This window comes from Danaus plexippus (assembly GCF_018135715.1).
Source record: "Danaus plexippus chromosome 22 unlocalized genomic scaffold, MEX_DaPlex mxdp_33, whole genome shotgun sequence".
NCBI classification, from domain to species: Eukaryota; Metazoa; Arthropoda; class Insecta; order Lepidoptera; family Nymphalidae; genus Danaus; species Danaus plexippus.
This window is the reverse complement of record NW_026869856.1, coordinates 2,740,307-2,765,615: the sequence shown is the minus strand read 5'-3', so window position 1 is coordinate 2,765,615 and position 25,309 is coordinate 2,740,307. Positions and strand designations below refer to the sequence as shown.

The 25,309-nt window shown below is 28.7% G+C and overlaps 1 protein-coding gene across 1 annotated transcript in view; it reads right to left on the bottom strand.

Moving 5' to 3' along the window:
- Nucleotides 1-932: 932 nt before the first annotated feature.
- LOC133320417 (uncharacterized) overlaps nt 933-25,309 on the bottom strand; it is a 36,924-nt gene continuing 12,547 nt past the window's right edge. The window contains exons 2-7 of the mRNA XM_061528846.1: nt 10,994-11,202; nt 10,414-10,549; nt 6,443-6,576; nt 5,714-5,829; nt 1,880-1,983; nt 933-1,585 (exon numbers count right to left, since the gene is read on the bottom strand). Coding sequence (XP_061384830.1) covers nt 1,485-1,585; nt 1,880-1,983; nt 5,714-5,829; nt 6,443-6,576; nt 10,414-10,549; nt 10,994-11,202 — 800 coding nt within the window. The 3' untranslated portion in view covers nt 933-1,484. The remainder of the gene's footprint in view (nt 1,586-1,879; nt 1,984-5,713; nt 5,830-6,442; nt 6,577-10,413; nt 10,550-10,993; nt 11,203-25,309) is intronic.

Here is a 25,309-nt window from a genome sequence, read left to right as displayed (position 1 = left end):
TACATCTCTTAGTACTATATTTATTATATGTACATGAAAATTATACCATTTAAAATATAAAAAAAAAAAAAACATTAACTACAGTTTATACAAATATTGTAATGAAAGTAAAAAAAAAATACAAGCAAAATATTTTTCTTTTAATTATAAAAAAAAAACCTAAAGAACATTAAAACAGAATGTTTTCTTTATTTATAAGTCAATATCAATCTATGAAATCGACTGATGTTAAGACAAATTTACATAAGATTACGACAAGGGGATACAGACAAACAACGCGGGGAGAAACGATCTAGTTGTAGATATTTTAATTAAAAACACAGCCTCATATTACTTACAAAAACATTGAATGCTCACATTTTATAACTAACGACATTTGACATGAATTAATATTACGTTTTAACATGCGATGGACGTGTTTATTATATATAACAATGGGGTTATTATTTGAGTATTTTATAATTATTATGACCGAAACATTATAGGTAACTTATTTTAAATACAAGGGAAAATTCTAATCAGTATTTTTGCAACATTTCACGTAGAATGTAATCGTTCGTAGCCCAATAAAAAGAAAACGTTTAAGACCTTTAGGAAAGAATATTTTTACATTATCAAAAGAAAGGATGAATTATAACTGGAGAGTATTTCTGCTTGACCCGATGAAAGAATAAAACCTCTGTTGTGAAGGGCTTCTTAAAGTTTAAGAGCACTGAAGGGTTGCTTAGAAGCCTCGAGTCTTAGCAGCTTTTACAGGTCGAATAGGGTTACTCATTTAAATAGATTTAAATATAGTACCATTATATTTCACGTATATGAATACAAGGTATATACCGAAACATAATGTAACAGGAATCATTATATACATGTAATTTTTTTTTTCCTAAAATTAAATTATATTGCAAGCAATTTCATTTATAATTGTGACAGATATAGAATACTTACAAGAATTTTATTACAACACTGTTTGTTAACCTTAACGATACATTACAATATATTTAAAAATACAGTTAAAACGCCAGCTAAATTTAATAGGAATATAAAGTTACTTGACACTAACTATTAATTTAACTTTAATTATATATGTACATAGTAAATTAATTTACAATTCATTAATCAGTCTATTTTAATAATCATTATAGTTGCTACATAATCGAATTATAAAATCAGTTAAGCTCTTTTTCTAATCCAATTGAAACAAAGAAAGATTTAAAGGTCACTATTAAATGAATGAGTAAGTTACATATTTAGGCCCAATTATTTCATTTAAGCTTAAAAAATTATATGTTTGTAATATTTTGTATTTAACATATTAATCACTTGTTATATTTAAAACTGTATATGTTACACGATAGGTAGTTCAACAATTTACTTATAAAATGAACTACGGAAACTCAAAAAGTATTGTCCTTAACTTACTAGAACAATAGTTAAAACCCTGCCTCACTACATTTAAAACATATAACATGGTAGTCAAAATTCAGCTATCTTATTGAAGTCTCTGTGAAGTTATTTAATAAGAATTGCAAGATTACTTGAAGCAGTAGAACCAGAATAGTAGGTATACAAGTTTCTGTTGCAGCACCTGTAAAGAAACCTTAATCATAATCTGCTTAGCTTGTGCCGACGAAGTTATGCAACACTGTTATTAATGTTGTTATTTTTTATTGGTAGTTTAAGGTGGTTATTTATATTATTTTCATAATTTCTCTTACATAGATGGAAATACATTTCCATACATATACACATATATACACAACATAAAAGTAGTGAAATTTTCTAGGTTTGGTAAAGACAGAAATAAGCTACTCGCTTCGCTCCGCCAAATTCACCATACTGTGCTAACATACTATACATTAAATGTAAACAATATTTTTACCTGTAAAACTCCTGCCCAAAGCGGAAGCTGGGTTCGCGCTTCGCTCTCGTAAAACTATTGTGTGGCTGGTTGCTTTCCACACGTCGAATATAGATGCTTCACAGCTGTAACAATTACAAACATTGTTTTAAAAGGCACATTTACCACTCGTGTGAAGAACTGTTATGTATTTTCTGTTAAGGTTAATCTCTTAACAAAATATTCAAGCCGTTTCTTTACTGCATATTTGCTAGTATTTATTTTCGGTAAGTTTTAGAGAATTCAAATTTTTGAAATACAATTAATATATATATATATATAACATTAAAAAAAATGAATGTAAAAGACTTAAACCCTAAATATGTATTTTTTTAACGAAATAATTAAAGTTAAGAACATAAGATTATACAGTACCAAGCTTTTATCTTATATGACTAAAGTTCATGTATTATAATCTGTACAGTTTAAAGTTCTCAGTCATTAATTATTAATGTGTGCATATTGTAAGTATTAACTTAATGTACATTTTGGATTTAGAAAGTTAAAGAAGTAATTTGAACTTAGTATTTAGGAGTTTTTGTGTACCAGTAGCTGCAACTAAATTATTTTTTTAGAAGTTTACGTATTTTATATACAAACTTAAAACTATTTTTGAAATAAAAGACTATGTTATTAATAAATTTATATGTATTTTTACGAAAACAATTCTACCGAACCCACCCCATAAAAGCTTGAATATAATATTATGTATGAGACATATCCTTTTATAGCTCCCTAGTAAGAGATTCAGACGTGAGTAAAATCCCTTTCTATAACAATAGTAGAAGCCTAAAACAAATCCTTTAAAAGGTTTAATGTTATAAGCCTAAAATGTGAACACTATTAGCTACTTAATACATTAGTCTTAATACATCAAACAAATCTTCTTATCTAATCATATAATATTTTTTTTTCAAAATACATTTAAATGAAACTATGATTTCCGAAATACTGTGTAATTTATTATATTATTTTATGTGACTTTCTGCTTACTTAATAGGACTCAGTATCACGGGCAGAGGTGATGAAAGTGTCTGTCAGTTAATCTTGTTATTTGTCATCTACCACTAAAAATGTATTTGTTTTCTTGCGTACTGCTCTGGGTGGACGCAAAATGCGCTAACTTTATTTAATCAGATTTTAATGGTTTTGATAAGGGTATCTCAATTGTTGGAAAATTGCCATCTTCTGTACTGAAATTAGGATGTGTTTAATTTTAAAAGGCTCACGGAATATTTTTGAATATACCTGTCTTTACGAGCAAGGATCTGTGGATTATCAAACCGGATGTAATGGCTAGGCTTGTCCACTGAGTGTTCACACACTGCTGTCTTTGACGCACGCCTACTTTTAATATCCGAGATATAATATAAAACATATCTGAGTTAAAATATAAAATCCCACGTCTATGACCACGCTGCTAGATACGTTTTTATACTTATGTTATAGTTTATGAAGATATTTGTATGGATGTTTGTTGCAAAAACTATTAAGAAGGTTTTGATTAAAATTAATCTTATTGTAACTAAGACAACAGAAAAAGACAAGCTACAATTAGTCACGCGATACAGACAATAGATGGCGCTGGCGGTTGGTTTAACATATCTATTGTTTTATCACCATTTGTGTATTTTTCTCTACATTTCTCTACATCGATGTTTATGCAGACGAAGTCACAGTCAATAATTAGTTAGTAAAATAAATTGGAATAGTGTATATTGTTTTTTTTTTGGAAAATATTATTAGGGAATTAAAAGTGAACCGCAAAACTTCGCCACTGTCCTAAGAAAATTTAAAACATGTGTTATGTTGCAGAACAAGTTGTTTGAAAAAATAATGGGAATAAATTATAAATGACATTAAATAATTTAAGTTAAATGTAACTTATGCAATGTTGAACGAGCGGTACGTTTACAAACTTGATAAATATCCGATGTGACAAACAGGAGGTTTGCTTAACACTTGTGACTTGTTTAATATAAATGAGCAGGTCGCATGTTTGGAAAACATATAATTTTATTTTTATTATAAAATGGAATTAACTTAAAGGATTAAAATTAATTAACCAGACGCAAACAAGCAACATTAAACATAAATAATAAACATATATTTAACAAATTGCTTACAAAAATTTTCCCTCCCTTTTCATTCACAGAGAATTCATTATAAAACAAAAACCGGCGATATTTATTTACGATTTCACAATGCTAATTAATGTGACTTCCAAATACAGTTATGTTTAACCGAACTGACAAATTAATACATTTTTTATGTTCATAAAGCAACTAGATTGACGTACAAAGTAGTACGTAAATAATATTCAATAAAATGTGTACATTTTATTCATATGTATTAAATTATGCAAAAAAATTGGTGTGACATCATTAAATGTATATGTAATGTAATATTTTTTTAATAAATTAACTGTTGATATTTTAAAAGGAACTTGTTTTTTTGTAAGTTTAACTTTTGTTAACTTTAACTTTAACTTTTGTTAACTTTAACTTTAACTTTTGTTAACTTTAACTTTAACTTTTGTTAACTTTAACTTTAACTTTTGTTAACTTTAACTTTAACTTTTGTTAACTTTAACTTTAACTTTTGTTAACTTTAACTTTAACTTTTGTTAACTTTAACTTTAACTTTTGTTAACTTTAACTTTAACTTTTGTTAACTTTAACTTTAACTTTTGTTAACTTTAACTTTAACTTTTGTTAACTTTAACTTTAACTTTTGTTTTTTGTTTAACTTTAACTTTTGTTTTGTAAACTTTGTTGTTTTTGGTTGATTTTTTTTTTCTTTTATTTTATATTATTTGTTTTTATCTTTCTTATTAACTTTGAAATTATGTATATGAGTTTTGATATAAAAGGACAAGGAGTCGGGATCAGATGAGAATTCAACAAAAACAACACTTTCCCCCAGAATATCTTGGAATCAATAAAGAAAATTAAAAAACAATATAAAAAAAATCATTACTGAAATGTTACATGAGTAAAACACGTATTTTAATGTATAACACAACCAAAATTACTAATTCCTGTTCTTGCAATATCTATTGCTGATGTCTGACACATTAGGTTAGGTAAAAATTAAATATACAAAGTTTTAAATGAATACTCGCGAAACTCTTAGATCTCATTATACAATGTTTTGTTTATTTCATAAATTCTAATATTACCTTTTTATCTCTTTATAATTTTAAATTATATCGATACATTAAACGAAAATCAGGCAGTTGATTTTTGAACTAATTTTTTAAGATAAAATATCTGAATGATTACAGGTATAGTTATTTATTGAGACGAAACTTCCATGGATTTACCGTGCGAGTACCGGGTTCATTGCGTTGTAGGGAGAGGAGCTTTAAAAGTGCCTGGGACTTGTATCCCAGGTGTAGGTTTGAAGGGCTATCTATCTAACGCGCGTTAAACGTTCACCTCCACCGTCCCAGCTCCTCTCGTTACCTAACCAAATTTGAAAAGAACGTACTAGGGCTGCCTTTGAAGTACTTTCCAAGAATGAATTGATATTAGTTCTGGACAAGCCCAAGTCTTTTAGTAGGGTGTAGAGAGATTTAGCTTTTATACCTCCAGCTCCCACTTCTACCGCGTACAAATTTACGACGAACTTATTCCTAGTTCCTTATTCCTAATAATTAGAACGAACGAACTTAGGAATACCTAAGTTCGTTACTGTGATCGTAATACTTTTAATTTAATTCTAAAAGTGAATAAAACTGATAATAAACTTTTAATAAATGTTTTCAAGCACAGAATGTCAATAAAAATCTTCTATTGGACTTAAAAGGCTTACCGTATCATAAGTGTAGGCACGGGTGACAGTGCTGCTGCCTCCAATTCCAAAGTGGACAGACTTGATGCATATCCATTGCTAAAATTCAGCACATGGTTTGCCGTAAAACTTGGAACCTGGAATAATTCTATTTATTACCTCATAGCTTATTAATTAATTTTACTTTTGACATAACATGTAGACCGTATAAACATCATAAAGTATAATGAAACAGTTTTAACTGTGAGTCGTACGTTTTAATTGCTTTATATAATATATACGTAAATCAAATTAGAAATTGAAAATTTAATTGAAAATCTCACCCAGAACACATGACCAAAATGTTCATAGTTACGGTATCGGGCAACTGTTCCTGCTTAAACCTAATCTCCCATATATTACTGCGGGGCTAATATGTTTGGCTCTTTCAGATTTCGTTACCAGATAAGACCGAAGTTATTGAACGAAAAGTAAATAAATTTATGTTTAAAGCTTAAATTCCTTTTTCGGTTACTGATAATGATTTGCGAAATGCTTTGTACTACAAATTTTTATACTTATTACTTTTTATTTACTTTCATTGCCACGTTCTGGGTTGTTTTAATTAAATTCCGTATAATTCAAGATAAAGACTTATTAACGAATTCCTATGATAATACGAGTGACAGTAGTAGTCTAATTTTTTGAAAATTTCAAATAGCACTTGAAGATTAAATGGTTCATGCTACATGTCTACGCCACAGAACTTACCATTTGTTCATTGACGTACCACGTGATATTAGCTGCTGGTAGTGAAGGTGGCGAGGTACAGTTTGCTCTTATGTGATCTCCACCGATGTATGTCATTCTATCAGATGTAACATTGGGGCTTAAAAGCGGCGGTTCTGCAAAAAGTGTCGTCTATAGTATAATCTTTATTAAATAATTAAGAATATTAGTTTACCGTATAGGAGTCGTAGAAATAATTGTTTATTTAACTGAACACTAACAGTTTAAAACCAACCATCAAAAAGAATATGATCTGTATAAGGTTTAGAAAAGGAAATACAATAACAAGTTAAAGAATAAATTTTAATGCAGGCAATTGCATTTTTGGTTCTCAACAGGACTTAAGTCGGCCGACAATTGTTATTAAGAGTTAAATTGTTATGGTTCATTATAATAAGTTTAATTGCGTTTTAATATAAACAAGAGTGAAAATACACGCTGCTCTTTTTAATTAATTCCACAAAGTTCATCCGATTCACTTTGTATTTAAATTAAATATACATACACGTGTAATGATATTAAAAATCAAATGTAGAGGTTTAACAGACATTTCAATTAAATTAATTTAAAGATACTACGGGGTTAATTTAAATCCTTATTAATGAAAATATTATTTATGTAACGATTATTGAAATTCTCATTACGTATTTTATTACGATAGCCTGTTAACGATGGTATGGAATAATGACGTAGTAATAATGATTTATTTTATGCGTATTTAGGTAATGGGGATGTTTATCAACCTTAACAGCAATATTATGTATCACTTTGTTTTAATGGTATATGTATATGGGAAATAATTTATCATTTCTTATAATAAAATAGCGTTCTTTCAGAGCGAAACGTAATTCTTTTTGTTCATTTTAAAATCAGTGACAACGTGTTATAGGGAAAAGAAAAACCAATCTTTAATCGAGCTACATTACAAACAAATATTAAAAAAATTATTTAACCTTCTTGGCTTCAATTTTTTTCTATGGACAAACAAAAGGTGACATTTTTATTTCTCGAAATGAAATGAATTTTCATCCAGTCCAGTGTGAATCAGAGGTAAGTAACCTTAGACCTTTTTCCAAATCGTAAATACACAAACAATATAAGCTTAACATTTTTATATTACTAGAATAAAATTCTGAAATTCCTTTTCCTTTTAAAAGTAATATATGAGTAAAAAAATAAACTAAACATTTTTCTTAATATATTTTTGATATTTAAAATAATAACAAAGAGTACATCTGTGGCTTAGGGATTGGATGAAATTAATATCAGTGTTTCAAAGCATTTAAGAGAGGTATAGTTTGATAATATTTTTCATATATGATTCAGTATTAAAAAGTAAATATAATATATGTATATATAATTATATATATCGGCGCTATCAGCATTAACGATGAATGCAACATAACAATAACGCGAGTCATCAATTATAATAAAATATTATTGGTATTATTGTCTGAAGTAAAACGAAATTAAAGACTGTTTAAAAGGAGAATAGAACTATGTTTGAAGTTTTGTATAAATACGACCTCTGGAGGCACGACAGGACAGTTCAGTGAGTGCGGACCGTTGAAGAATATAGAAGCTTCAAGAAATACAAGGACATTCATAAGAATTGAAGTTTCATTTTAAAGTAACATGGATCGTGCTGAAAGAAGTGACATTGCAAGTGGCGTCAGTGAGGCTGGCGTGTCTCTTTGCAAAAACAACGAATTTGTAATAAATCAGATATATATATTTCAAAGACGTTTTATTCTACTATTAGAAAATATGTGCAAAAAAGGTCGTCATTATAACTACCGAGAATTTAAATACTTCTTAATTGAATATAAAATTGAATACTATTATGTGATACTGAGATCGGATTGAATCCGATTTTGAATTGAATTCCAGTTTGTTTTTATCAATTTAATTTACAAAAATCCATTTGCGTTGTGAGTATGCAATATTTCAGAAATCCTAACAAAGGTTCCTTTATGATAGAATTTTTTGAGAAATAGGTGGTTCAAGTGAAATGATAAAGCTAACGGATAATACACGGGAATATATATATGAGTTTTAATTCATGAGTGCTGTAAAAGACCATGAAAACTGTCGTAATACTATTTACGTAAGGCATTAAAGTGGCAGACTGGTTTCCAGATTCGAGATGCCTGACACGTGGTTGAGTTATACTGTCCAAGAGCACTAAACGATTACTTGTGATAAAAAGTTTAAATAAACCTTTACAAACAAAGTAATACTGCTCTCGATGACATTATTTTGTTGACAAGAATTTTTACATATTTGGTTCAAACAAAGATGGTAAATAGGTGATGACAACATCTAATTTCTGACTGGTATCATATGTAGTGAATTACTACATACTTTATACATTTTGTAGGCCTTTTCGATAACGAAGAATATAAACACTTTCGTTACACATAAGCATCATTAAGCCAACGGTAAGGATGATGGGGAAACAACAATATAAGCTGGCAATGTCTCATTTTATTTCTCGTCATGCTTTTGCAATTTTTTACCTAACTAGGACATCACAGTATAACCGTTGTAGCCAAGTATGGCTTAATAAGAAAAACAGTTTGGATTTTATTTATATTCTGGTATGGGTCAATAAACAGTAACTGTTTAACCGACTTTAAAAAAGGAGGAGGTTATCAATTCGTCTGTATTTTTTTTATCAGTTCTAGATGGTAATTATAAGGCGCTTCTAAATATTAAATAAATTTTATATAAGCCTAGATTTGTTGAAGATTTTAATAACATTTCTAATAGAAATAAATGACAAATATATAATAATAACAAAAAAAAAACTCTATAAAGCACTCAATGATTGTAAATTTATTAATGTTTGTAATATCGTTATATATTAAGACGCATTTATTTGCAAATGTTTTAATCTAATCTGTCTCAGAATCTAAATCACGAATGGGGCATTAGTTGGAATAGAAATAGATTTCATATAGAGCTGCAGTAATTTAATCCTGGTGGAGCTTATTGAATTGCTTGCATCCGTTCTAGATTCTATTAATTTAAACATTTTCCGCTGGTTTACAAAATTGTACTTGGTAACATATAACAATACTAGTTTATACCCGTGACTTCATTTGTGTGGATGTCAGCAATTGGCTCAGAATGAAATACCTAGTGCGTTAAAACAATGGATGTGGTAACCCACCGGCAGGGACATCTATATAATGTGTGTTGCGTGAGTTCTGGCAAAATACAATTGCTATACCGTGTACTCGCGGCAATAACGTGGAATTATGAGATACATTATTGTGAAGTGCAATCGAAATCTGTTAAGTAGTTTTAGAGTGAAAGTGAAACAAGCAACCATTCATACGAACCATTGATGTTTATAGTATAAGTAGGATTTAATGTTAACTAAGAAGTGACATCATCATCATCAGCCTGTCGAAGCCCACTGCTGAGCAAAGGCCTCTTCTCACATGGAGAAGGTTAGAGCATTAATCGCCACGCTTGCTCAAGACGGGTTGGCGATTTCAATCTTATAATTAGAAATTATAAGACCAGGTTTCCTCACGATGTTTTCCTTCACCGTTTGTCAGTGGTGTCTAAATACTCTTAGAAAGTACATATGATTCGGAAAAGATCACATTGGTACTTGCCAGGTTTCGAACCCGCGCCCTCACGTGTGAAAGGCGGGCCTTTTAACCTCCAGGCCACCACGACTTTAGAGTGCCAATCATACATAAAATTTCAATATAGATTTGTATTTATTCAAATTCGCTATGACCATTTCTCACTTACATATATTTAAAAATCTATAACTAATTAATCAAATCCAAGGCGTGTCAGTGTGTGTGTAAAATAATCTAAAAGCATGTTTAAAAAAGTTTGAATTTTTGTGAGTTTATAACATCTCAAAAATATTGCACCAATAAAGCTCAGGTTCAGTGATTACAATACAGTACGGTTAATAATATTCTTACCAACTACAACCATTTTAGCTGACTTTATGTCTGTATGAAACAAGGGTGCATCAGCTGATACTTCACATTGGTATTCTCCTGTCAACGTTCTGTCTACTTCTGTAAGTACAACACGATTTTGATCTGACGCTGCTACCTATGGAAAGAAAGAATAAATATTTAATTTCACGACATATATATGATTGCGTAATAATTATAAATTGATTGGATTCAATAAGATAAATTTTATAGATCTCTATGGACACGATAAAGTTTTTGTATAATAAATTGCCATATCGATGACTTTAGACCTGTGTGTACATTATAAAAAATTTTCAAAGATTGTTTGTAACCAATGAAAAACCGTTACCCCGCTGTGTTGGGATAAACTCTGAATCGGTTTTATGTCTCACAAAATGCTTTTGTTCTTCCATGCTATTAACATCACTTACCATTTTTAGCAGATATGTTAAAAAGAAATCATCTTAAGTATATGTAACTATTTATAAAGTATTAAACCAATATTATGTTATTTTCCATTTCGAACCCAATTGGTCTTAATATCATTTCAAATAAATTGAACTACGTTCAGTATACTTACGTCGACTTTAATCTCTGCCACTGGAAAAACCTTGGTAGCGGGCGACTCCTTTGGTACATATCGGTAGAACTCAATCATATTTCTATACCAGCGTATCGAATATAGCTGGGCTCCTTCCAATTCGTATGTACACATTAGTTCCGCGTCTAGACCTGTGAGAACGGCTTTGGGGACGTGGATTTGAAGAGATTTGAGTGTATTCACGATACCTGTAAACAAGTACTCAAACTATTAATAACGTCGTATGTAACAGTCCCCTTGTGGGTTAGTTTATTTGCAGAGAAACTCATTTATTGGTTTGCTATTGAAATTGAGCTCTGTGCTGTAATACAAATAACAGTATTTGAAGTTATTTCATGGTTCAAAGTGAAAATAAAATACAAGGAAATGAAAATTATGATTGGTAACTATTGAAATACTTAAAGCATTATTTTATAATCTAACAATTTATTACGACCTAATTTTTAAATCTGTGATAAAATTTAAGCCTTTAAATATCAACATATAATTTTTATGTTGTATTTCGTTTTATATAGTTAAAAACCATTATAAACCCCTTTTAGAAATAAAGTTAAATTAAAGCACATTTCTGTCACTTCTCTATTTTAATCTCTCGTTAAAATTACTAAACGAATTTTGTTGCATTTTACGGTTGAGGAAACTTGGAGATTAGTATCTATATAAGCAGGTTCTATATTTTTTTTATGTTGTCTCCTACTGACTGTGTGGTTATATTTCAAATTATAAGGATTATCAACAAACTCTGTCTGATGAAATCGTTAAAAACAAATAATATTATTACAACAAAAAAACATCCCCAAATTATTTCTGAGAAAGACTGAATGAAATATATTATTTTACTTATAAGTCTTATTATCTTCTAAGTCCAGTTTTAAAAATAAAGTGAAAAAATAAAACATTTAAATAATTCATGACCTAATCATGTTACCCTCAAGTATTCTGTTTTATATTTAACTCCCCAAGGTTTTCCGGTAATAAAAAAATGAGAGGAAAAAAGAAATATAGTGAACATGCAGGTAAAAAACAAAGACATCATTTGCGCAATCCACAACTTATAATACAAAATAGGACATACCAAAATCCACTTTATTGTGTATAGCTAAACATCAAATTTCTATAACGAGTCTGTAGCTTGTTACCGCTGTAAAGTTCTTGTGTCATAAGATTTTACGATAGCCACAGTATATTTCTACCTTTCTCTAAGGTGAAGAAAGTAAATATCCAGTTTACGGCAGCTCGTTAGAAGTTCGGCCATAACGTTAAACGACAGGCGCTGTTATCGCTGCTCTTTGCTCAAATCTCGAAAATGCTTTGACAGATTTATGATTGCCTAGTACAATAGAAAACCTGGTTGAAGCCTTAAAAACTAATCTGTATAATATCACTATCCCCTATTTTTGTTATAAAAATATCAGATCGCTTCTATACATTCAATAATTTTACTTCTTTAATTTCCATAACAGTCTGTATCTTAAATTAAGACTGTTCTTGTGTCTGGTCATTTAGATAAAATTGAAACCAAAATGTTTATAAACGTTGTAATGTATTGAAAGGACTCACTTTATTGGTTGTGATATTAATTAAAAAGAATTGCTTTCAGAATTTCATGCTCAAATCATACAGTACAGGCCTACTCTGGAGATATCTTTTGAGATTTTAACAATTGCTTCCTCTAAAATCTTCGAAAATACACACGCATCATTGAACCCGCTAGATATAGCTTTGTTTCACGATCAGTGATACGAACTGCACAATGCTGAAACTATTCTCGAAAACTTGCAGCGCTGGGACTTTATTTTCTTCTTTATTTTAAGTTAAAATCATTCCTTTTTTGGCTTAAAAATTTAAAATCTTCAAATAATATCAAAATAATTCTTTGGTCTTAAAGTTTAAAACACAGTATTAATCTAATTCTAATATTTAAATCTAATTATTTTAAAAAGAAGGGAGTAAAATTATTATAAAATACGGTGTCATGCCTGAGCTAAGATTTTTAAATTATACGATGTGGAAAAGACTAGAAATGAGAAAGAAAAAAAAAATCTCTACTGATAAATCTAAATTAACTTCAGTCAGGAACAGTCCTTTTTCTAACTCAGGTTGTGAGTTAAAATATAACCCATTTTATCTTTTTAAAACGTTCCCGTTGGCATATTAATTATTCTCGGAGAATTAGGGTTTACGTGATAAAATGTATGCTTGCGGAAAGATCTGAAAATCGAGATAGAATATAAAACTTAAAATATTCAATTTATCATTTTCAAGAATTATTTCATTCCGTAATATAAATTTTATCAAATTACGTAATTTAATTCCAAAAAGTCGCTGTTTGTTATTTGGTACTGTAATTTTTATAATTGTATAAGCCTAATTGCTATAATTGCTTCATATTAATAAGTAAAATGACGACACTAATGTCAACCTAACAATTTTTTACAAACAATGTAAATGTTTAAATTCATATCGATCTGTAATTTTCGCATTTATTCAGCTGTATTGCGCCAGACAACGGCAAACAAAGAGATAAAAGCTTTTTAAATCTCCAAATTTATGGTTTGTTTGTTCAAACGGAATACTATTTGGAATATCCTAGAGTTTGCGGCCCGATATTATTTAATACGGCCGAGTGAAGCATGTTTTATGCAAACTCACGCGCGTGATTGCCGACCGAAAGTTGAATAAAAGTCTATGTACATAGTTTCTATGTCAATTTTCATATTACAAATAAACTCGACTTAATCAAAGCATGTTGTTATCAAAATTTCGCTTATAAAGTTAACAATTTGTAAACGTCCCTTGCATAATGTTTGAAGTTTCTATATCTTGTGATGACAGATTTTAAAGAATATGTTGCGCACTTGTCGTTTTGAATGTGACGGGACAATTATAGTTCTAGGATGTTGCTTATAATGAATACGTATTGGAACCCACACATTGAATTAAAAAACAAATAGAAAACATATATACAAATTCATCAACATGAGTGGGATTCGAATCTGCAACCTCCGTAATATCGCGTTGTATTTGCTTAGAATTTAATATATAGTGTCCTGACTCGAGTTAAAGAAATAACTATGCCATTTATTTTTTAACCAAATTATTGAGACGTAATTTGAATATTAATATCTTATGAAAATCTGAATAAATCTTTTCTAACTTTGAAGCATAGAAGAAACATTGTAAAAATGTCACCAACGATATAAATATTGAGCGATATTACGAAGGTTACTGGTTTTATGAATTTCGATTAAGTTTTAAATCATTGCTTTAATGTTAAAAGAAAACATGATTGTAGAAACATTTTAGAATATAGTTGCTTCTTATAAGAAAGGTTTCAATATTTCACCTCAGATCGCCTTTATCGGGTGTCACTTTGAAAAAGTATTCTGTTTTGGCAAACGAACTATTCAACATCAGTCCGTTGAACACGTTCCAGGTTTTAGTGATAGTTGTATATCACGATTTTTTGATACCGTTGTTGCCAAAACAATGTTTTTATTTACAGAATTTATTTTTATTTAAATAGTTGTATGATTTTATTCATTTCCGACATTTTTTTAATCTCTATTTAAAAGTTGACCTTTGTATACAGTTATACGAGTGATGAAAATAAATAAAATCAACTATAATATTTATATCCGGGTATAAAAAAAAACAGTTAAACAAAATAATTATGTCAATATTTTTAAATACACCTTACAATTAAATAAAACTCAATGTACTATTTAGTTGGAGGCATACCTTTAGCTATGTTATGTTATACTATTGGAACAAATTTATATAATTATAATATATTTTAAGATTCATTTGGACGTAATGCATACAAATTTTGTACGACAAATTATTTACATAAAAACATGTTCTGGCATTTTAAATATCATACATTAAACAAATGGACGGCTTTTGCATTTAACAGAATTATCCCTTCATATAGTCACACATTAATCTAAAATTATAGTTTTCGATAACAACATAATATATAAAATTATAAATAAAATTTATTAAAAAGATTGTTATTTCCAAGTCGTGTTGTCATTTCGCATTTTACCGAACGCACATGGTCCAACGATCGCCCAGTAAAGTATAGTCGATTTATTTCTGCCCGCGAATTAACACATTGGTCATGCGCCGATGGACTGATTGAGTGTTGATTGGCTTTCATTTTAAAAATTCATATTTAAAATGCGAGTGTCATTTCATGCGGGCATTATCTCCGTTATTTCACGTTTCACAAACAATATTTTAAAGCTGAATTTCTTCTTTTTTTTCCCCCATGATTGTAGAGTGTTTTTGAAAAAACTCTCCGATTTGCTAAGTCAGGGCTTCAGCTTCCGTACTAAATTTTATCTAAATCCTTTAAGCTCAAATATACGCGTTCGTATGAATTTACACATTTTTTCACAATGTTGCCGTTCGTTTTTATATGTATCCAGGTAATTTTAAATCAAATGTATTTTTTCAACTTAAATCATCACAGTTTCCGCGAATATTTTAACATTAATTATTATTAACTGTTTGTTTCGAAAATACAAAATTACATACAATTATCTTGAGGTGAAGGTGAGGAGGAAATTTTGGATAAAGTTTCAACAATAACAAAATGGCTATTTCATTAAACATGCAAGTGCAGATATAATAATTATAATCATTTAATTAATTGAATTATTATGAAACAGCTCATGTGTTTTGCTTTATACGGAGTTAATGCTCCACTGAGTCGCTCGTATTGAACGCTACTATAAAGGTCAGTACAGACAAGGTTAAGAAACAATTCTTGTTTATATATTTTCATTATGATAATAAACAAATTCAGTACAAATTTTAAGCCCACTCCGTATATTCTTATATTCATTTATTCTAATATTATAAGTTAAACTACTTCACATATCATTACTTAATGCAAATAAGAATGAAACAATCTTGAGTATCATAATTATGTTATTTTTTATAAGCTTATAAGGAAATATGAAACTCATATATAAGTTAGAGAAAGTGAAAATGTGGTAGATAATAATGAATTAATTCACTAAATTAGAAATTTTTAAGCAATATCTTAAAGTAAAGTAATGCATTGTAAAGAGAAAATTTAAATTACATCTTGCTTTCCCATTACATTAAACAAGTTAGAATATAGCAATATTCTATTACGTATTTATTAAAAATCATTGGTGTTTTAAAAGATTAACCTCTTAAAATAAACATAATGGAAAGTGTAGTTATCGGAATTAAATTTTTTCCAATTAAGTTACCAATCAATTATCCTTACAACATTATCTGTTAGCAATAAGTAAAATTTAATAAAATTAAGTTAAAGTAAGCAAAATTCTATTATTTTTTTCAATTATAGATTTTAAAATACTTTAAAAAAAAAATAGATTTGTTATTCGTGTTAGTTTTTGTATAACGCAAATCTGGACCATTCAAATAAGTTGTTAGTTTTTCAAGCTCGTTGCAAAACGAGGTTTGTGACTTGAAATTTTTCAATTTAAATATTCAACGGATATTTTATTTCGATGACGTTTGATTGAATTTTTTAAACTTTCATTATTTTTAAATTCTTCTCAAAGTTTATTTCTATAATGCTTGTATACTCTCCAATATATAAATACTTACATATTTAATAATTTTAACATAATTTATTTATCTGTAATATATACATATTCAAATTGTACACATATTAAATTAACCACTTTCATGTAAAAGACTAAATTACTAATTTTTTGTTATAAAAGTACACCATGTATTTAAATACTTCTTTGATAAGAAAACTTAACCGGTTTTGAAATAAATTTAATAAAACAAAGTAAAATTATCGTCTAAATAATCTTTATCATTTTATGTTTCTTAATTTAACACACCAAAGTGTAAATCTGGCCTAAATATTTTGATAATGATAACCAGCAATTTAACTTTAACAAAATATGCTAAGTCCCGAACATAATCCACTCTGACTCATAATAACATTTTAACGTAAATAAATTGTAATAACTTGAAACAAGGACATTTCAGCGAATTCTAAAGAGCATTAAAAACTGATCCCCGAGAGCGGCGAAAGTTCGGGGAGCCCATTAATCATTGCGGACTGACATAGTCTTCATAAAACAAATTGCTATATCTGTTACTATGTACATCTTTTAAATAATAGTATTATTTAAAGCATTGATACAAATTAGAACATGTCCCTTAGTGTGATTTTCATAAAGAAGCAGTCGATGACATTTAAAATGGAACGACAGAATTTATCTTTGCTTCACATAGCGATGGAAAATTGTATTAGGTATGGACGATTACTTAAATATAGAAAATAATTATTAAATTCAATTTCAAATTAAAAACTTCAGTGTTACGAAATAAATACTGAAAATATACAGTTCTGTAACATACTTTAAGCAAAAAATTAAGCTAGCAGCAAAATAAAATGATGTCTGTTTTGAAATTTAAAACAACTGTTTTACTTTACACAAATGAATAATGCAAGGGTTGTGGATCTCAAAAATGTTAATATATTAAGCTATGCTTGAGAACACTTTACTTAAGATATAATATTTCACTTAATGAATAGTTATCACGCTAAGTCACTTAGAAGACTAATTGTAAAAACGATCACGTTAAAATGCAATGAAATAAAAATAAATTTATAAAATGATGAATTATATATATATACATATGTATATATATTTTAATCTATTATTTATTATTCTTGCATAATATAATAAGTATATTTATTTATGACAAGCCATTATTTCAATATACATATATATTTATAAATTTAAAGAAATACAAACGATTAAAATTATAAGTGAAAAACATAAGCTGATTGAGTGTAGTTTTACCTATCGGAATATTGCTTAGTAACGAAACCTTTTATAATTTGTTAGACGTTTTAAACAATACATAAATTTTAACTCGAAATATGTATATTCATACATTAAAAATATATTTTTCACCATGAGATTTAAGTAGAATTAAGGGAAAAATTATTTTAATATTTAAAATTTGGTGCTTTTTGTAGGTTTTTGCCCGTATTTATATTTGATCGTATGGTACAACCATATTTTTCTTTCGTAAGACGTTTGTGAGTCTGTTTTATGGTTTCCAAAACCTATCAAACTGTGTTTAAGATGTTGCTAAACTCAACGAGTGCTTTTACCCTATATCTATAATAATAGGATTTTAACAAAAGATTTTCTTTTAAAAAATAATAAGATCGTTTTTTTTATTTACTTCCTGTAGAGAAAACCCAAATGTAAATGCGGTAAATTAGGCCAGAATGTATTATCAAATGCTAGTAGTTCAGTTTAAAAACAAACCATTTCAGTTAGAATTCCTATCAGATACATCATGTTTCATTTATGTCGAGAGTCCTTGTATTCTAATATGTACAATTTGAACATTTAAATGGTGAATATTATAAAATATCCCAATGCGAAACATATAGTGAAAATTGTAAATGGAGCAGAGAATAAAAACGTTTTAAAGTTACAATATCAGTAACAAAAAATATATACCAAAAATTACCACTAAATAAACTTTTCTATTGTTACAATTGGCTAAAAAAACAAATATAAAACCCAGTTTTTGGAGCTTGTTACGTACAAATGTACCCATTATTTATAGTGATCCTACATAAGCGGTGTCATAGGGGAAAGCCGTAATAAACTACACCAAAGGAAGTTACTGATTAGCAGGGAAAAGAATTTTGCCTTGTTTTGCGTAAGTTATTTTGCTCGAGTTTGTAACGCCACCCACTCCAACCCACCATTAACATTAGCAATAATTTTCAAGGTAAAATATTTGAAATATTTTAATTACAGGTAACTGAGTTGTTAAAACCATGACCTATTTAAATTTTAAATAAAGACCAGTTTTAAAAGCTCTCTCGGGGTATAATAAGCAGGTATTATGATATAAAAATAATAAATAATGATACATAACACAATAACAGTAAATATACATAAATTTGACAAAGCTATGTGATCTTTGAATTTAATAGGAAATCAAATTTATCTACCTTCCACTCTGGTAACTCTAACTCAACAAATGATCCGAACCATTAACTTTCAAGTAAAACGACATTCGAAAATTTCGAGGTCTAATCATTTGTTTACGATACAAATTCAAATATGCATTTAGTGTAATATATCCAATAGTAAGAACAAGTGAAGCATATCCATAAATTTTCATATATCAGCAGTCTTAGTCTTTTAAATCATATTACTATATTATTCGAAGGATTGAAGGATTCGAATAATATAGTAATATGATTACTATATTATTCGAATATTCGATATTATTCGAAGGATTTAAAATTGACAGCAGATGTTCCACAACAAAATAAGATAAGTAGGTTTATTGCATACAATTTTAACGTGGTTTGGAGCCTCAAATATAAAATCACATTAACCTCCTCAAATGAACGGATCACTAAACTTTTGTTCTATTGTGCTTCAAACTGTCACCCAGAACAATAGTTAATCACTTAAGTTTCTGATACAGTACAAGTTCCTATAGAAACTCCAAAATCTTAGCACCTGTATTTCAATACTTGTGCTCGAAAATAAAAGACTTTATTACGCTGGTATCTAAATCTTACACCTGTTATCTCTCTTTATATGGGAAGTATGTTAAACAAAAAAAAAAAACAGAAGTAAAAAATAAATATCAATTGTTTCAATCTCGTAACATTTTCTGAAAATTAAATTTCCGAAATAAAAAAGTAACCAACAAAGGAACATGTAAGTTTGCGAATTTTCGCTCGAGGCAATGGTTTTTATTATTCAAAAGCTTTGCTCGTGACGTTTTGATGAATGTTGTAAAGAAGTTCAAATTTTATTTCTCTCTAAAGCGAATGGAAGTTATAAAATTTACGACTTCACCGTAGGGCTACTAAATTTCATAATACAGCCGGCTTTCGTTTGTACTGTGATTATTGATGTAATTACATTCAAATCTTTCATTTTTATGTCAGTCTAATTGAGATAACTGTATTTTACTTTGTATGAAAATTCTTAAACAAATCAGTCATGTTTTATTTTTATTATAAATACATTATAGAATATATTGCTACTGTTAAAATGTATTGAATACTCAATAACGTTTTTGGTGTGTATTTTACAAATATTGAAAGTCGCTTACAACACAAATAAATTTAAATACAAGTACCTTAGAATTAACGGACACATTGTCTCTCACCATCCCAGGCATTAGAGGTTTTACTCGTACCCTTTGTTCCCTTAATTGCTACTGTTAAGGACCTCATTAACGCCGCATGAACCTTGAATAGACTTTCTGGCTTTAGTCTACACTTTATTTTGATGGTGTCATTATATCGGTAAAGTGATTATTTTTTTAATAATGTATATTGTCACATTAATATTATAAATATATTTAGACATACTCTGATTAATCTAAATGTCTCTTTTATGCACAATCTGATTAAAGAAGTATCCTAACGTTTTCAGGTTAATTTGTATTACTTATCGTTCCCTTAGGTTCGATTGTAAGAGATTGTTTTCCTGGAGAGAATTTAAATTAGGCACGAAGATTCATATCAAGAATGTTCATTAACTTTCAGTCTGTCTAGTAACAGGGATTTATAGTTTACAGTGTCTGTTTGCCAGAAAAACATATGTTACATTTCAAATAATTTATTTCTTCATATATATCTAAATTGAAGTTAAAATTGACCGTTAGAATTTATTTGAAATAACTTTATATGTACATAATTATCTTTCAAAATCATCAACGTGTTTAAAAGGTGCAAAAATTTTTGATAATTTAATATTTTATTATCTTTAAAATCCAGAGGTACTCAAGTTTTAAGAAATAACAGTGAAATTATTGTTGTGAATGACACAATGAATTCAGTATATAATATTTCAGTATAACTAATTGGATGAAAATCATTTATATTTTATTCGTTTATTTTTTCTCTGAATCCAAATATTCTAATTACAATATTAACATTAATTGCGTTAAAGAGTCGATTAAAATAATAATCTCAAGATGTATCATCACTTTCCGTAAGAAAAATTTGTTGTTTTTATTTTAGTTTTAAAAATCAATCAAAACCCTCTGTTTAATTTTTTTTATTTCAATGCAAGAACTTACTAAGGGTACTCGAAAACTAAATAGGAATGACAAAATAATCATCATGTCTTAATTGAAGTTAATAACCTCCTTAGTCGACAAAAAAATATCTAATCGATAATAAAAAAACAATCCAACTTTATCATACTATCGTATGCATCATGCTACAATTTAACAGAAGTTAATAGCATCAGTATCCGACGATTGTGTTGATAAATAAAATCCTTAGATTTGTAATATAAATCGACTGCAATTCCTTTTAATTAAATAAATTCAGATGTTAAAAAGGAATTTTCGCGTTAAACGTGTCGAATTCAAATCAGCCAATTCAGCTGAGGTGGTACAGTTGTCCCACAAAAGTGAATTTGAGCTACGGGCCCATTTAAATAGTGATGAATATGCAAAGTGACATTCTGTACAGGCTATCTGGTTAACAGATGCAAAAAATGTTGCAGCTCTTTAGACAATCAACAAAACAAATATATTGAACTTTTATGCAGATTAATAACTTTTCTTTCTCTATTTACTAGTACTACTTTACCTCATCTCAATTCCGATCACATTATTCGTATATCCTATGCACATATATTACAAATTTCGTGTAGAGATACTATTTTCCAACAACAGCGATCTTTGGCGTATGGTTTCTGCAAATAAAATAAATTGCTTTTCCTCTCTTGTCTGCAAGTATTTTTTTTTGCAATCGTAATGTAATGAAATATTTACTTTAACTTCGTTTATTTTTTTTCATTGACAATTAATTTCATTTAACATTTTCTATAAAAAAATAATTCTCAATGCATTAATTATTAGAACCATGGCTAGCGCTCAAGATATTTAAGATTTATAAAACGAAAATATAATGTTCGATATTCTACGACCTCGTCTATAAAATTTTAATTGAAATAAGAACTATATACTTCACAAAAACAGTATAAATCTCTCCAAACAAGATACGGCTTAAAATTCTTTTGCTAATTCTCTTTCTTTCCTCAACGATACTAAAGGAATCTTGTAACTGTATGGAGTTTTATATAAAAGGCCCCAGTAAACAGTCTGTTCAACTTCACGTGTAAGCTTTCACTAAAGTAGGTTAAAAGCGTTGCATAGAGGTGATACGATATAGTTAATGCCTTTAGATCTCGGGTTTTGTAAACAGAATTTGTTATGTTTACAAAATAATGTTCAATTATATATAACAGATAATACATCTCTCTGTGTGGGTGATTAATCAATTGGTAATGATAGGGACAAGTCAAAAGGTTAATATGCCCGAATCATATATATTCCCAAACAAAGACTTAATAACTGACCTGTCATTGGGTAGTCTAAATATTTATATACGAAAAGGGTCAACCATTTGTAAAAATAAATTGAAAGCAACATAAAATGGGATTGTATTCAAATATATTGCCATTGTAAATACAATAAAGTTAATGCAATAAAATAATAAATTGGGTCTTACACTGGTAACATGAAATACGTGAAATCCCACATGTCTATTCATTACGAAAATTTCACTAAACAAAAGTAAGTGCGAAATGATGCCGTTATTGTTTATCCAGGATTACGGGACCCATAAAATACGCTAAACCTCTGTCAAGACTCCATAAACAACGCTCATTCTTAGGTATTACGAGTACTTGAATTTAAGTAAATTCAGCCAAATACCGTTCTAGGTAATATCCCCAAGAACATTTTTACAACATTACAACATAAAAAAACAAAGGACAAGAAACTATTATGCTAACTAGATGAGAAGACCAAAACATCATAACAGTCCCAAAATGTATCTTTCATTTTTGTGGCAAATATCTAGTTGTACGAAAAATTGTGAATGTTTTAGCTTAGGGTGGTTTGATCTTTGTGCATCAGGTAAATATTTCAATAAAGAAATATATTATATAAAAACATGGATATTCTTTAATACTAATGTAAAATATGATAATATTTGAATAATGCATTTCGCATAATGTGCCTCGAATGCTTATCTCGAATTATCTGCTTAAAACACTATGCATTAGGATGTGTTTTAAGTATAAAGTGTAAACCTAAAATGTAAATTACTACTTACGTATGCTACCTTTATAAATATTATGTATTTAGAATACGAATAAAACTTATTTTATTTACAGTATTTTTAAAGGCTTACTTTATTATAAGTTAAGTAATATGAGGGAACATAAATCTGAACATTTAAAAAGATGACGTGTAATAACAATAAAAGCACAGTAATAAAAGCTACAGATAAAAAACTGCTGAAGTAAATTGTAATACAGAATTATATCTTGAGATTTATGAAAAAATTCTCTCGTTATTTTACGAGTTTTTATCACTGGAGTCAAAATTTTATTATAGGTTTAGTTTTATAAACATGCATATGTACATAAATTTTACATTGTAAATACGTAACTTTTTGAATATCTATATTATTATAATCATATTTCTTAAAATGAACTCTTATGGAATGAGTTATTATTTTTAATGACTTCCTCGTCTTTTTTTAAGTATCATTTTATACAAGGTCAATGAGGCTGAATCACTCACTCCTTTGTTTTCTACTTTATTCTTTCCCATTTTTTTTACCACGAGAAAAGGACATTTCATTATATGTTTCCTAATTCCATTAAGATGTTGTATGTTTTAATGTAAAATTTATATAAAAATTAAGATATGAAAAATGTGTACTTCATTAAGTCACTTAAAAACGTACGATAGCCAAATTGCCAGAACCGTTGACAGTCATGATGTTTATTTAATATGATTATTTGACTTTAACTCTGAAGTATTTAATAACAGCATGCAAAAGTGATTAAAGCAATACATTTGTGGCAAAACTGATTTGAATGATATATGATATTGTTAGCGTACAATTTATATAAAAAATATTAGTTGTGAAAAACTTTATAACTATGTTATTATTCCCCAAACATACGCTACTATCACATGAGTTAATGTCCTTTAGTAAATTGCAAGAGTTTGCTAAAGTGTGCCAATTCGTGGCCAAGGCTGAGCAAACTTCCCTCATATTTAATTTGGCAGGAGCATGCCCGCTGGGATTATTGTTATATATTTACCTATTGTTCTGATTTCTTATCTATCAGATAAAAGTAATATATTACATTTATTATGATTAACTATGGTTGAATATTTTCATGTACTTCTTTATCCTATCGTAATGTTAACATAGTTAATACATAAATCATAGAAGGTTTCTCATTTTGTTTTTAAAGATAAATTTTTGACATTGAATTACTACAGAAAACATATTTTTTTGTCTTAATTGTCTATTGCTGAATAACGTATAAAACTTCTGAAATAATTCTATACACATACATGAGCGGAAACGTAGATTAATAGCATTTTTACGAGACATGAACATTATACAAGCTATATTTGGCTGAGTTTCAAGTGGGTAGTTTAAGTTTTTTTTTCTTCAATTTGCTGCCATGAATTTGATCCCAGTGGTATCTTGCGAGCAATCTGTACTAATAGGCGAAGTTAGTACGGTTACTTCAAACAAGATTTCCTGGCTTAAAGAGGATTGGTTAGATGCTGGCTTCCTAGAGAGGAGGGTGTCAAACTTTTTTGTTAATAGGCCAACAGATTAATAATCTTACTACATGGAATGTAATTTTTTAGGTACTCGAGTAATTGATATTTTTTAAAATATAAAATGATTAATTTTTATAACAAAAATGAATCAATGTAAACGGTTCATGCTATTAAACGTTATATGTAAATTTCTACGACTTTTTTAAGTTCAAAAACTCAATAAAATTTATAGATGAATTTGAACCCACATTAGAAAAACAATACAAAATTCCAGAGGATATTAATTGTGCGGCTGCTTTCAGACCAGATATATTTATGTATTCGCGATTTTAAAGCACGTTGTGATAAAAGAGCTAACGGTTCCTTGGGAAACCAACATTCCCAAAGACCATGGTCAATAAATATTACGAACTCACATCAATGTCAATAAATATTACGAACTCACAAACGAACTCACTCTTAATAGGTTCGTCGTGGATTTGTACGCGGTAGAAGTGGGAGCGAGAGGTATAACGGCAAAATCTCTCTACAACATACTAAACGACTTGGACCTGTCCAAAACTAATATCAATTCATTCTTGGAACGTACTTCGAAGGCAGCCTAGAAGGTTCTTTTCAAATTTGTTTGGTAGCGAGAGGAGATTGGACGGT